The following is a 14,620-nucleotide window of genomic DNA, read 5'->3' on the forward strand; positions in this document are numbered from 1 at the left end:
ATGGGAGATGCTCTAACTCGTGAGAAAGTTGTTGCTATATTTCTTGCAGACAACAAGATACAAACAAACGTCCTCATCACGTCAGAAATGGAAATTGAACACGTTCAAGTCATCCTGTCCGGAACAGAAACATTGACAATTCATTTATCCAAATAATCAAAAATTGCTGGAAATATCAGATCAATGGAAAAGGCATTAAATATATATTAGAAAACACCCGGCCATAATTAAAGTAGACGATGCGAATTAACCCTACCTCACGAGGAAGCATTTACAACACTCGAAGTGTTCTGCTCCACGTTGGCATTGAAATTGAGCGTCTTTGTTAGTTCCCACATCATTTATAAATCATTGATAAAACGGCAAAAGATTAATGTTTAAATCTACTTAACGGAAGGGTGGTCAATTTAATGTTTGCTTTGGTAGTTGGAGACGCGGTAATGCAATTGAAGGCAGGCCTGCTGCAGCATGTGCCGCTGCGGTGCCTCGGTTTTTATCAGGCTGGAAAGGAAAAGAAAAGAGAATGGAGAAATTAAAGTGTCTGTGAGGTTTACTAACTCCTTTCGTCTGTCATTGTTTTGAAAGCGGCATTAAATTTCACCTTAGTTTCTTTTTCTCTTTTTTTAGTTAAATCGACCAAAGTAGAATCAAAGCTTGATTATTGCAACCTGCGAGGAGAGGAGAGGAAAGGGGGAAAAGAATACCGTGAAAAAAAAGGAAGACCAGATAAGGACCAAAGAATACCGTGAAAATTCCTCTTTCCACCTTTTCTTAATCACACATCTCATTCTATTCTCTCAGTAGACTTATGATTATATTCGTTTTAGATGTTGTTTGCCGTCTGTCTTTAAATTATACAAATAAATAAATAAATTATACGATTAATTTATAATCAACTGTCAAAATGGCTAGAGTGACTGGTAGCCCTCATGGATGCCACTGCCACGCTTGCAAAGACGGCAATGCATACTCGATAATTAAGTGTCAAATTGAGTGACAATTTTGGTTCAAAATGGCTCAATGGCAAGGATCTCTTTGCTACCAATTTCCACCCGGATAAACTAAACTCTCTCGTCTCCTCACCTGTCCCCTGGTTGACACCTTACATTTCATATAGGCCCGAGGCCTAAACCCACAGTGACAAGATCTATTCACCGTTCTAAATAGCAACAAGTCGTTGGATCTCCATATTGCATGACGAGCAGCAATCTTATTACTGGATGTGAAATCTTACGGTAAAATCTGAGGCATCTATGTCGGGAAAGATCCCAAACCTTCCTATGTCATTATTTTTCTTAATTGCGTTGTTTCATGGATGCTACTTCTGGCCTCTTCTTTGAAATTTATAGCATGGATGATCCTCCAGCTCAGAGTCCGTAGTTTTTTATTTAATGTACTACTGTGCAATCTATTGTCCTTCTTAAATGCATCGGACTAGTATTTGCTTTTGCCCCTCTTAAATGCATCGGACCCGTTTTTACAGAAACTACTGCATCTTCTTCGAGTGGAGAAGAAGACTTCACAGTATTCTTGATGGAGCTCTTGATCAAGTTGTTGTTGCTCTTTCTCACTGCCCTGAAAACAACACAAGGTATGGTTTTTCTTCCTTTTTTTTTATTTTTTTTCTCATTGCAGATCGGTGAAATATCTCAGTGGAGAATTTACTCACTGCAGGAAGTGATTCCTGCAACGAAGTGAAGCACGGACATGGTTACCCTTACCTGCACGAAGCGAGCAGCTTCTCGCAGGCAGAAGAGGAGGGATTCGACTACATAATTGTTGGCGGCGGAACCAGCGGGTGCCCCTTGGCGGCCACCCTCTCGAGGAACTACAGCGTGCTGGTGCTGGAGCGGGGCGGTTCCCCGTACGGCAACCCCAACATCTCTCACATGCAGAACTTCCACATCGGCCTCTCGGACACCTCCCCTTCTGCTCCGTCTCAGCCCTTCATTTCCACCGACGGCGTTATCAACACTCGGGCGCGGGTGCTGGGCGGCGGCACCTGCATCAACGCCGGCTTCTACACCAGAGCCAGTCAACGGTAATTCTGTCGTTAGTTTTGTCTCTTCCATAATGGTTCGCTGAAAAGTGTGACCATGAAAGATCGCAATTAAACTTCAATTGGACCATTAAAGGGGATAAACTCTTGAGAAAAAGCTCTTCCTAGGATTCGCATATTTTTGTTTCATATGATGCCCAATAAAGGTGGACCATTCACGTTAGTTTCATCCCTTTTTGTTTTGCTAATTCTCAGTGATAGTGGACATTGGGTCTTGACTGATTGGCAGGCCAGTTCAATCGGTTAGCAAAATACATCAAGATCCCTCAGTTCACTGGCCATGACTTGGTCAAAATCTTGGGTTTTATAAACGAGATCTTAAGTCAAAAGAAACTAGACTGAGGGAGTGAGACTGTGAGAGTGAGGTAGTTGGGTGATAATTTAAATTATGACATATTAATTAAAAGTAATTTTAAAATTTAAAACTAATTAAACCTTTTTAATATAATTGTTTGATGACTAAGTCGACCTGAGATCGCTACTTAACATGTTGCTATGTTTTGTCTTTTTTGAAATGATTGTGCAGCTACGTGAAGACAGTGGGGTGGGACGCGAAGCTGGTGAACGAGTCGTACCCGTGGGTGGAGCAGAGGATCGTCCACTGGCCGGAGGTCGCGCCGTGGCAGGCGGCGCTCCGAGACGGCCTGCTCGAGGCCGGCGTTGCGCCATTCAATGGCTACACCTACAACCACCTCTACGGCACCAAGATCGGCGGCATCATCTTCGACAAGGACGGTTTCCGCCACACCGCTGCCGACCTCCTCGCCGCCGGGAACAACGACAACCTCAAGGTCCTCCTCCACGCCACCGTCGAGAGGATCATCTTCGAACGAAGGGGTAACAATGTATACTGTCTCAACTTTATTAGTATAAGAATCTTGTGACAATGGAGTACTGTTTATTATTACCCTAAGGGCGGCGGCGGCGGCCGACGGCGGTGGGCGTCGAGTTCAAGGACAATTCCGGCAAGCGCCACCGGGCTCTCCTCAACGGAGGGAGACAGAGCGAGGTCATTCTGTCGGCGGGGGCCATCGGCAGCCCGCAGTTGTTGCAGCTGAGCGGGGTCGGGCCGAGGAAGGAACTCAAGAAGCTCGGTATTCCGGTAGTGATCGACAACCTGCACGTCGGGAAGGGGATGGCTGACAACCCGCTCAACTCTATCTTCATGCCGACGAAGAAGCCAGTGCGGCAGTCGCTGATCCAGACTGTCGGCATCACCCACCCCGGCGTCTTCATCGAGGCCAGCAGCGGCTTCAGCCAGTCGCCGAACAGCATCAAGTGCCACCACGGCATCATGTCGGCTGAGGTAGTCCGTCTCCGGCCTCATTATCCCTTCATTCCGCGATTTCAGTCAATTCCTTGATGGCAATGTGTATATATATGTAGATTGGGCAGCTCTCGACGATTCCACCAGGACAGAGGAGCCTCGAGGCGGTGCAAAAGTACAAGAGAGAGATAAAGAAAAACCTGCCGAAGGAGGCGTTTCAGGGCGGCTTCATACTGGAGAAGATCAGCGGGCCGCTTTCTCATGGCGGCCTTCGCCTCGTCAACGGCGACGTCCACACGCCCCCGGTCGTAACCTTCAACTACTTCAGCCATCCGGAGGACCTCCAGCGGTGCGTGTACGGGGTGCGCAGCATCGAGCGGGTGGTGCAAACCAAGCGCTTCGCCGACCTCACCGTCAACGACGCCTACACGATGGAGGCGCTGCTGAACATGAGCGTGCAGGCGAACGTGAACCTGATCCCCAAGCACACCAACGACACCGCCTCCGTGGAGCAGTTCTGCAGGGATACCGTCACCACCATTTGGCACTACCACGGCGGTTGTCACATCGGGAAGGTGGTCGACGGAGAGTACAGGGTGATTGGTGCCGCTAGGCTCCGGGTGGTGGACGGTTCCACGTTTAACAAGTCGCCCGGGACGAACCCACAGGCCACCGTCATGATGATGGGAAGGTGAGGAAATCTAATAATTCACTCTAACAAGAAAATAATATTTATTGGGAAATAATAATAATAATAATAATAAACTGAAAGAGACTTGCAATGATTGCTGGGTGAAAATTACATAGAGATTAAATTCCATCAGATTCTACGATTTTTCAAAGGGGATCATCTTCTACACTTTTGAGTATTCCTTGTCAGTCGCATGATTCCAGAAAAACAAAATGGCTGAGAAGAAATCTAGTTAGATCAGAGAACTTTGTAGAATTTGTGCTTACTGTGTGCTTGTGCAGATACATGGGAGTGAAGATACTGAGGAAGAGACTGGGAAGAGCAGCAGGTGTCTGAGTGATTGCCGTTCAGTGTGTACCTGGTTGAGAAGAACGTTGATTTGGTGATTATATTTTGGGAATTGGGATTGCTGTGAGAAACTTTATAAAGAAAAAAAATATCTAGAAAGAGTTTATTAAGAAATATATGTTAACTATTTGTGTTACTCAATTCAATGAATCTAAAAGTTTGTCCTATTTCTTCTTGTATACGATCAGCATCCTCATCCTCATTATCAATCCTCTTTATTGAGTTTTAAGCAAGGATTTACACTAACATTATTATCCAAACATCATAGTGATTTTTTGGTAACAAACCCAAACCATAATTCACTGATCCAACACAGTACGAAAGATGCCAGGTGAAAGTTTCAAAAATACACACTTTGTTTTCCAATATCATATTATCATGGGCAAATAACTTATCTGATTATTATGTAGCAAACTCAAGCTACTCAAATGGAAAGGAAAAAAAAAAGAAGTTAAACAGTTTCTGAAACATTCGAACTGACACTGTTTGAGCTAAGCAGGCAAAGGGGCTTCAATGTCCTGAAGCCTAAGGGTGACGGCCCTCTTGTGAGCCTCTAGTCCTTCAACTTCTGCCATAGTGGCTACATAGGGTCCAAGCTTTCTGAGTCCTTCCTCAGTCAGGGACTGCACAGTTATGTATTTGAGAAATGAGTTTAACGATACACCACTGTACATTCTTGCATACCCATAAGTTGGAAGGACATGGTTGGTTCCGCTTGCATAGTCGCCAACACTTTCGGGTGTCCACTGTCCTAAAAAGACTGAACCTGTAATGGCCCACAAGAACGTAAAGTGTAAATTTATCGTGTTGGGCATAACCGAGAGTAAATCGATCTCTTTAACAAGAGGAATTCTTAACGATATGGAAGAATGAGGTGATGATGGGAGAAAGAACAATTTCATGCTGTAACAATAATAAGAACCCAACTATTTACCTGCATTCTCAATCAAGCCCTCCCACCTTTCGGCATCCTCAACGTTGATGATCAAATGCTCAGGAGCATACATGTTTGAGAAGGAAATTGCCTGCCAAAATAACATCCTAAACTTCAATTGTACTGAAATTAGGCCCAGATGCAACCGAAACAATGCAGAAGGTAAATTTTGATGTCGATAAGAAATAAATTTAGTTTCCAAAGTATTAAGGGTTGCTTGAGCAAATTACAAGTATCAATCAATAACCAACCTCAACCATGTCTCTGGCAAATACAACAAAACTATGACTAAGTGCTTTTGAAGCAAATTCTCCCCTAGGAAGGCTATCACATTGTTTGCTCACTTCAGCTAAAATTGCATCAACATTGACACCATCTCCAGCAATGACAAGAACTACCTGACTGTCAGGACCATGTTCTGCCTGTAAAATTAGTGAGTTTATAAAATAAGCGCACCAAACCCATGGAACAACTATATTTATAGCAATTTGAAAAGTTTCATCGTGGATTTTTATCAAGTCTTCAGGTAATAAATTCCAGCTATTGAAAATTACAACAAAAAACATTAATAACACAGACAGAATAGAACTGAAGACTCCAAAAAAGCTGATTGATATGCATTTATAATGAATAAAAAAATGACCTGAGAGAGTAGATCTGCAGCTATATGAACTGGATTGGCATGCCTGTCGGCGATGACCAGCACCTCTGAAGGGCCAGCAGGCATATCAATGGAAACCATGGCTTCACTATTCTGCATATCAGCCAAAGTATTCACCAAGGATCATTCTCTTCGTGATCAACAACTGAACAGCTATGAGGATTGAACAGAAATTTAACTACTGTAGAAACATATCTCTTTTACAATATCTATGAGAGGATATCCATAAGCGAACACCTTACTGGGAATAAAAAATGAAGCCGCGATACTGGCAAGGGTTATCGGAATTAGGGAGAGAGAAACAAATAAATAACACACAAGTTGATAGGTCAAAGCAGATTTATCTTTTTAAGTGTCAGAAAATTGATGGTAGATGATTTGTGTATTACTTGGGCAATGTAGTTGTTTCCACTCCAATCCTCGGTCAAGTTTTAACAGCTCAAAAATGATATTTGCATTCACTATTTAGAGGCTATCAATGTCACAACTTTTTAAGTTAAGAAAATAAACATTATTATAGTTCCCACTGGCTATGAAACTTTCTTGATAAAATTAGGTTACCGTATTTCTGTTAATCACTTTTCCAGGAAATAACAGTACCTGAGATACAGGATTCAATTTTATTCTTAAGAAAGGGATTTAGCTGGATGATTGTTCCTAGTGAATCTTATCTGACCTATAGCTTCAGGTTTCTGATTCACTGCAAAGGGAAAAGAGCTACTTGTTTACAGAAGACCCAACTAATATGTCATTTCATTCGTGAAAGATCCAAAATGGAATGACCATATTATCTGTTACATTTTTATCTTCTTAATCGACATATTATCTTCTTCCAAAAATCACCACAAAATAAGCTAACTAATACTAATAATAATTAAAAAAACTAGCCATCTACAGCTTTGATTTGATCACTACATTTCCAGTGCCTCATGACAAGGAAAAAATCATTAGTGCATAGGACTAAAACAAGGTAAGTAAATGTGATCAAATGATAAGAGCAATATGTTCAGAGGAATGTGACACTACAAAATTTGAATCATACTTGAAGAATCATTTTTGCAGCAGTAACATATTGATTTCCTGGCCCAAAAATTTTTTCAACCTGAAAAAAGCAATTAAAACATGGACATAAAAGCAAGTCCAATCAATATTACATAATGCTCGATCAAATGAAGAAGAGTATCAATTAAAAGCTTGACAGAAAACAAGATTAAGTTAGCAGGAAGACCCTGCACCACAAGAGAAAATCTTATATAGGTGTTATATTTGTTCATGTATGATATGTAGGATAGACACAATGGCTAGAAAAGGGGGTGGTGAATAGCCAACATCTGAAATATACAAATCAAAATCTTGAGGGCAAAGCTTAATTAAATTTTAGTTGTTCAACGGAAGGGGAGCCTTGACGCAACGGTAAAGTTGTTATCATGTGACCAAAAGGTCACGAGTTCGAATCTTGGAAACAGTCTCTTGCAAAAAACAGGGTAAGGCTGCGTACAATGGATCCTTCCCGGAGACCTCGCATGGCGGGAGCTTCATGCACCGGGCTGCCTTTTTTTTTTTTATAACGGAAATAAATAAGCATCGTTAACTCTGTTGGTTCAGAACCCCTACATTCCAAATATTTTTGTACTAACTAAATGAGAGATTCGGAAGGGGAGCCTTGGCGCAACGGTAAAGTTGTTGCCATGTGACCAAAAGGTCATGGGTTCGAATCATGGAAACAGCCTCTTGCAAAAAGCAAGATAAGGCTGCGTACAATGAATCTTTGCCCGGGACCCCGCATGGCGGGAGCTTCGTGCACCGGGCTGCCCTTTTTTTAACTAAATGAGAGATTCAAATATAGAATGCAGAGGAGAAATTTGTACACAATGCTCAGGCAACAAAATCCACCATAACATAGTATTATTCATGAAACAATGCTCATATATATATATATATATATATATATATATATATATATATATATATATATATATATAATTGAAGCATGAGAATAATAGTTTGTGGTCAAGATTGCAAAAATGGTGATTTTGTATGCAAGACAACTCTCCTGTAAGAAACTTCGTAAAACTAGAAGCTGCGTTAGTGCTATTGTTCCTAATTCCTACTCTTTCTAGCCAAGACGTCCACCTATCACTATAAGGTTTCCCAAAATGATAAAGAGATACCACCTCAAAATCAAGCTACATATACAAAGCACAAAATTACAATCCAGATAAAGCACAGACAGAAGAAACTTGAAACTACTGCCAAACAACAAGAGATGCTGGAAACTATCTAACATCTTGATTGGGAATAAAAGTTGATTGTCAGCAATTGTAGTAGTTCACTGGTGAGGGTTTGCAATCAACATATTTGATGCTTCTAAGGATTACCTTTGGGCAAGATGATGTTCCCCAAGCCATTGCTGAGATCGCCTGAGAAAGAATGCATAGATACCATTATGAGAAAATACTTCCTGGGGGAAAAAATATATGAAAGGTGTTAGAAATCCACTAACCTGAGCTCCCCCAGCTTTTAGAATGTGGGTGACGCCAGCTTTCTTTGCACAATATAATACTTCCTGTTGTCACATAACCATGTTAAAACCTATGTCTTCACAGGGAGATCCAGTGTAGGTATAGTGATGACAGATTATTTTTAAAGGCTACCTTGCAAATACTACCATCACGACCAGGCGGAGTTGCCAGAACAATGGTTTTGCACCCAGCAATCTGTGCAGGCTGGTGCATACATGAATAAATTGAAAGTTAAATCAGACCCTTTTGCCTAGATGTGTCAAAATTCACTATAACTACAACATTGGATATTGTAAACAGGGATGCTATACCACTGAGAGCATCAAAGCAGTTGAGGGTAAGACTGCAGTACCCCCTGGAACATAAAGGCCAACAGATGCAATGCACCGTGTTATTCTTTTGCACCTCACCCCCTATGCATGTTCATTCTATGAATTCAGTCATAAGTACGAGAAAAATAAACGAGAGAAAGAAGGGTAGTGCCTTATTCTTACTTTCATATTCTCAATCTCCTTCTCAGGAATCTTTTGAGCAGCATGAAATGCGTAAATATTGTCATAGGCCACATCAAACGCTTCTCTTACTGCAGGATCAAGCTTAACAATGACAGAAAAATAAACTTTTATACAATTGATTGAAAGAGAGGTATTTTTTTTCCAAAGAATACAAGTTGTGTGAATGATCAAAATTACTGAACTGCATAAAAAATCTCTGGAGGGCATGATTCCTGATGACACATTTAGATACTTGATAGAATATAGACAAATAATTACAGAGAAAAATTATGTTAAGGACTCTAAAAGCCTAAAACTCTGGTGCAAAATAAGAATTACAATCCAGAATTGGATTGAAAAAAGCAGTGTGGTACAGGAGAATTAAATGAGAGATTACCTGTCTTAAAGAATGTCAAGTGCACACTTAGAATTGCATATTTAACAATTTAAGCTTAGGGAAGAATACATATTAATAATGGACACTTAACCAAGAATGTCAAGTGCACACTTAGGTAGAATTACATATTTAACAATTTATGTCTGAGGTAAAATTATTCATTTGAAAATTTAATCATGATGAAATTAAATCGTTGATTGTTATATCAACACTAAAGAGGACAGAATTGGACCTAGAGTTTTTAGGGAAAATTATATCAGAAATAAACAAATACTCAAAACAGCCTACCTCGGGATCTGGAAGATCAGAAACAAGCTCAACAACTTTATCAAGTACAACTTTGTCGAATCTTGCAGTATAACTGGATAAAAAATGTCATGGAACCTTTAACATTATATTTGTGATATCAATATTATTTGAGGCAGAAATATAACAGATAAAGAGCAGGTTGGTAAGTTACTGACTCTATTACAGAAGCATCTCCTCTGCATCGTACATCATCCACAATTGGTTCAACCTAAACATAAAGATCAAAATATAGCAAACTAATCAGGCACTCACTGCAAAGAAAATTGTCAATTGATAGAATGCCAAACTTACTACGCTGAAAATCGATGAAAAATCAATACGCGGACGAGCTTTGAGAGATTTAACCTCATTGTGTGCAAGATCAGAAAGCTTATAAGATTTCATCGCACACTTAGTAATTGTAGCTTTAAATCCTGCATGATAATCATGGTCTTTCAAATATCAGACCGCACTGCACAACTTTTACACAGATAAGACAATGCATTATAAGCATACCTATTTAAGCTTTCACTTTATTCACCGAAATCAGGAAAAAGTTAAATCATCTATGTTCCAAACAAGATTTGAAGCATTCAAACATATTTTATAAAACACGAGAAATATGGATGCCCCAATATGTAGATTAAATTATGAACTCCCAGATGCCAAGTGAATTCTTGTGCTAATAATGAGCTTGACTAAACAGGAGGCGAATACCTTTTGGCAAAGAGCAAAGGTTATACTTCAAGTAGCTAAGAGAAGGTTGCAGGAACTGGTGAAGGATAGGAGTTCCAAGAAATTGATTATTCCTTGACAAAGATAAAATTTTACTCTCCATTAGACACCTTTGTCCTGCAAATGAAGATCAATAACAATATAGAATATAACTGTACAGCTAAACTCTGAAAGTCAGTGTAATTTTATGCGAACGTGAACCTTAATTATATTAGTTGTAGTTACAAACTACAACTCTAGTTGGATATATAAACAGTCAATTAACAGAAGATATGAAGAATACAAAATTGAAACTGTTTGCTCAATTTTCTTAGTTGAGAATAGAGAACAGCCTTTGTGTTCTTTGACATCAAAATGGCCATGAGTGCTGTCTGTGTTATGCAGACTGAGGTGAGCATATTTAACATGTTTTTGTAAACATATTGATGCAGGACAGGAAGAGGGAAGCGGGGATCTGATTGTTTGAAGATATGTGAGGCAGGAATCAGAAATTTAGTTTTTTAAGTGTTGAAGGGCTATAGAAACTTAGGCACAAACACCTCAAGAATCTAGGCATCAGACGTGAACTAGAGGTGACAATCAGACCAGGCCATCCAGGACCGGGCCTAGTTTGGTCCATGTCTGGCACAGCCTGATGACCATATCAGGCTCAGCTTGGTTTGCAGGTTGGTCTGGAAGCAGTGGCTTGGCCACCCAAGTCGACATGGTGTGGGTTGGGTACAGCACGGGCTATGCCTATTGAAAAATATTAAAAAACACGCACACAATAAATAAATTTAAAATTTAAAATAAAAACACATTTAAACTTATAAAAAGATTTAAATCAGTTGAATTTAACCTGGCAAGTCTAGAGGTTCAAATTTCGAATTGAATATTAGTATAAATAGTATAGTCTCACTTAGAGGTCAATGAAGGAATAACATCCATGTAATCATCCCAGTAAAAAAAATGGATGGTGCAAGCCGAGTCAATGAATCATTTGAGAAACAAGCATTAACCAACTAATATATATGCGACAAGGAAGCAATGTACCTAATTCGTGATCTTTTCGAGATGAATTTGAGGTGGGGAGTGGTAGCACAGCGGGCTCCAGATATATATAAAGAAAATTTGAGAGGGTGAAAGATAGGAAGTTCAAGTTTTGAATTGAATATTAGTATAAATATTCTAGTCTCGCGTAGAGGTCAATGAAGGAATATCATCTAAGCAATTATCCCAGCACCTGCATATTTCAGATGAGCTCATAATTATAAAAAATGGATGATGCAAACCGAGTCAATGAAACAATTGAGAAAAAAGCATTGATCAACCCATATATACGCGAGGAGGAGGTAATGTAGGCGTTCTGTGATCTTCTCCAGCTGAATTTGAGGTAGGGACTGGTAGCGCAGCAGGCTCCGGATACCTAAACAAAATTTGAGAGGGTGCGGTGCAAAAGAGGGGAGTCCGGGGAGAACTTGAGATATATCGGAAACTTTGCTGGTTTGAGATCACAAAAGGATAGACGCCTAGCAGAGGAGCCTAGGAAGGCTAGGGTTTCGGGGAGACGGGGCGACCGAGCGGACGATAAAAGGGAGGCAGAGATCGCAATTCACAGGAAAAGGAGTGATAGAACTGAAGGTTTTGAAGGCTGAGATCACAACCCACGGGCCACGGGAAGGAGGCAGCGGTCAGACCAGGAGGGTTCCGTGCGCGTGCCGGTCTGAGTTCGTCGCAGGGAAGACGAAGGTTTACTGGCTTAGTGCTTGCGGTGTGCGGCAGTGAGGGTTAAGTCCGGGCCAAGTTCTGTGGGGATAAGAAGAGTGCGAGAAAACAAGGATAGAAGGCGGTTTTAAGCCAATCAATAGACCCTGGAATAAAAATGTTCAAATAATGCAATTAGCGAAATTATTATAATTGTGCATTTGGCTTGTCTCGTGTGTTTGTCTCACTAGGTTAATTTAATCTGATCAAAGTGACTGCCACGACTAACTATGGACCAAACCAATTCTCAATTTCGGATAGATTGTTTAAATATAGTAAAACAGTGATTCATTCGTTTCAATTCCTCATCGATTTATTTCTAGATGAATATAAAAGAGATAATATACGTGATCAAAGTATGAAAAGAGATATGTTCAAATGTACTAAATTTAACATCAAAGTTTCATATGACAATATCATATCTCAATAACTGTACCATCTGAGAGGTTTTTGATAGATTATTTAAAGAAACTTGTCTAACTAATTTGGTTTGAGTCTCTGAAATCGAAATTATAATGTCACGATAAGATACTCAGACTGTTATTTAAATATTTGATCTTTAAGCATAATATATTTATATATTTATAGAAACTTTTTAGTTAAATTGAACAAGGTCACGATTGTCCAACAAGGTCACCCATCAATCCATCATCAAACTTCAACTTAATCCTTCCTCGATCGGCATGGTGTCGCCTGTGATCACCAATAGTAGATAAATATATATGATATTAATTATCTACACAGATTTCCGGTTCTTAGTTAATTTTAACAGGTTGGTTTTTAATTTAATGTTTAATTCAATGAAAGGAGATCTCCACACAAATTTTATTACACTCACTTTTATTTGTCATCTTATTGTCAACTTTTAGGTTATTGTGTAAGGTAGGGGTGTTAAATAATATTAATATTTGAGTTCCAGTTGGATCTCAAAAAATATATATAATATTTGAATTATACTCAAAGCTAAAAAACTATAAATAATTTTGACTAAGCTAAAAAAACTCACGAACTCGATTGATTTGCACCCCGGTCTATAGGAACCCACAGCCAAAACAGAACAGCTTTCCACTTTCTCATCTCTATGGACAACATTTATTTGTTTATAAAAAAATCGTAATTTTTTGTTCATTTTGTGTAATACGCGGATCACTCTCCCACAACTCAACACACTGCTTCCACAAGGACCACAACACAATACAATGCTTATGCAGTACTAAACTACGCGCCTCCTCATAGCAAATAAATAGTTTTATTGAGTGTGTAACACTACTTTGTGGGGTTAGTGGGGCAGCTGATTGAAAGGGTCATACAAATTGAAATGAATCAAACAGATCGAACAATCTAGCCAGTGAGATATATTCAATACGCATCAATGCACCTCTAGTCTTAGAGGTAGGTAGGTAGCTAGCAACCACTAGCGATATTAGTAATGTCATATGCGTCATGCGAGCTAGGCTTGCCACGACGCTAGCGTCACTCTCAGATAATTTATATCTTCATTCTTCATATATTTATTTAGCACCATTCTATCATACTTCTTTCTCGTCCTCAATCTTTTATCCTTTTCTTAACCACTTATTTCTTGTTCTCCTTATTGCATGTGTTCAACATTTTGCATAGTCTCATTTTATCCAACAACTTAATATACCTTATTTGGAAAGCGAACAACAAGCAAGTACACCCATTAAAGATGTGTCGTATGAGTAGAGACTGATGACTCGTAATCCATTTAATACGGACATATCAAATATAAATATACATATGAACGATCTGCAGCCCACTTGAGTATGATGCATCGATCTTATATAAGAGTGAACGATCCGAATCCACTCCTAATGAAATACATTATATGTAGACATCTATATATACATAAATCAGGTGAATGACTAACAATTCATCTGAGGAGATGTATCGTATATACCAGGGATGAATGATTCGTAATTCACCCAATACGAAATATATCATGTATATACAGTGTTCTAAATGGCGGTTGATGCGGTCACCTAGGCGAGAGGCAAGCATCAACCGCACCGCCTTAGGTTGAGGCGGTGCTTTAGGCGGTAACTTACCTTCTTTTGCCACCGTCACGTCTGGAGTCGCCACTGCTGCCGTTTCACCACCACGACACGTTCGAATGCATGACTTGGGCCCGATGCTGAGTTAGGATGCGTTGCGTGAGGTTGGACTTGGCGTCTAGTCCTGTGACGCGTTCGAACGTGTCATGCAAGCCCGGGCACGTCGCCTGAGCTGGCGATGGGCCCAGAAGCGTCGCTCGAGCCCAACAATAGCCTCAACATGATGCTCAGGCCAGTGACGCATCCGAACTCATCGTGCGGTCCCGACGATATGTCAAACTAGTCGCCTGACTGAAAAGAGTATGCGAGTAAGTTGTAAATTAGGGTTTAATTAAATTACTTTATGTTTACAATTTAAATCAACTTCTAACTACGATTGAGGTAATTTAAATAAACTTAATTAAAA

The 14,620-nt window shown here is 39.9% G+C and overlaps 2 protein-coding genes across 4 annotated transcripts; one reads left to right on the forward strand and one right to left on the reverse strand.

Annotated features, from left to right (window-relative positions):
• Positions 1–1,446: 1,446 nt before the first annotated feature.
• LOC121975629 (protein HOTHEAD-like) lies at positions 1,447–4,532 on the forward strand. The gene is made up of 6 exons (XM_042527387.1): positions 1,447–1,591; positions 1,675–2,041; positions 2,586–2,896; positions 2,974–3,365; positions 3,446–4,017; positions 4,299–4,532. Exons 1-6 carry the CDS (start codon positions 1,534–1,536, stop codon positions 4,351–4,353), a joined length of 1,755 nt encoding a protein of 584 aa, XP_042383321.1. The 5' UTR covers positions 1,447–1,533; the 3' UTR covers positions 4,354–4,532.
• Positions 4,533–4,680: 148 nt separating this feature from the next.
• LOC121975631 (histidinol dehydrogenase, chloroplastic) lies at positions 4,681–12,204 on the reverse strand. 3 transcript variants are annotated; one of them, XM_042527389.1, is made up of 17 exons: positions 11,707–12,204; positions 11,429–11,618; positions 10,379–10,513; positions 9,974–10,095; positions 9,838–9,890; positions 9,662–9,734; positions 8,977–9,078; positions 8,794–8,895; positions 8,615–8,686; positions 8,464–8,526; positions 8,339–8,380; positions 7,003–7,062; positions 5,943–6,053; positions 5,551–5,721; positions 5,300–5,390; positions 5,050–5,131; positions 4,845–4,988 (listed from the first exon to the last, which is right to left on the reverse strand). In XM_042527389.1, the coding sequence occupies exons 3-17, from the start codon at positions 10,497–10,499 to the stop codon at positions 4,982–4,984; spliced, it is 1,272 nt and encodes a 423-aa protein (XP_042383323.1). In that variant the 5' UTR covers positions 10,500–10,513; positions 11,429–11,618; positions 11,707–12,204; the 3' UTR covers positions 4,845–4,981. The 3 variants fall into 3 exon arrangements, with proteins under 3 accessions (XP_042383322.1, XP_042383324.1, XP_042383323.1); XM_042527388.1 differs by having other exon boundaries at positions 4,681–5,131; XM_042527390.1 differs by lacking the exon at positions 11,707–12,204 and having other exon boundaries at positions 4,681–5,131; positions 10,379–10,470; positions 11,429–11,578.
• Positions 12,205–14,620: the final 2,416 nt, after the last annotated feature.

The sequence above is a fragment of the Zingiber officinale genome, chromosome 4B (assembly GCF_018446385.1).
Source record: "Zingiber officinale cultivar Zhangliang chromosome 4B, Zo_v1.1, whole genome shotgun sequence".
Classification (NCBI taxonomy): domain Eukaryota; kingdom Viridiplantae; phylum Streptophyta; class Magnoliopsida; order Zingiberales; family Zingiberaceae; genus Zingiber; species Zingiber officinale.

Bases quoted from the DNA above. Each gene is read 5' to 3' on its own strand.
- LOC121975631 (XM_042527388.1), bottom strand. From the start codon at position 10,499: ATGGAGAGTAAAATTTTATCTTTGTCAAGGAATAATCAATTTCTTGGA. The intron at 9,735-9,837 runs GTCAGTAACTTA...TTTTTTATCCAG, and splicing joins GGAGATGCTTCTGTAATAGA to TTATACTGCAAGATTCGACA. The intron at 7,063-8,338 runs GTAATCCTTAGA...TGCTTTTTTCAG, and splicing joins GAACATCATCTTGCCCAAAG to GTTGAAAAAATTTTTGGGCC.
- LOC121975629 (XM_042527387.1), top strand. From the start codon at position 1,534: ATGGAGCTCTTGATCAAGTTGTTGTTGCTCTTTCTCACTGCCCTGAAA. The intron at 1,592-1,674 runs GTATGGTTTTTC...TACTCACTGCAG, and splicing joins TGCCCTGAAAACAACACAAG to GAAGTGATTCCTGCAACGAA. The intron at 3,366-3,445 runs GTAGTCCGTCTC...ATATATATGTAG, and splicing joins ACGGCATCATGTCGGCTGAG to ATTGGGCAGCTCTCGACGAT.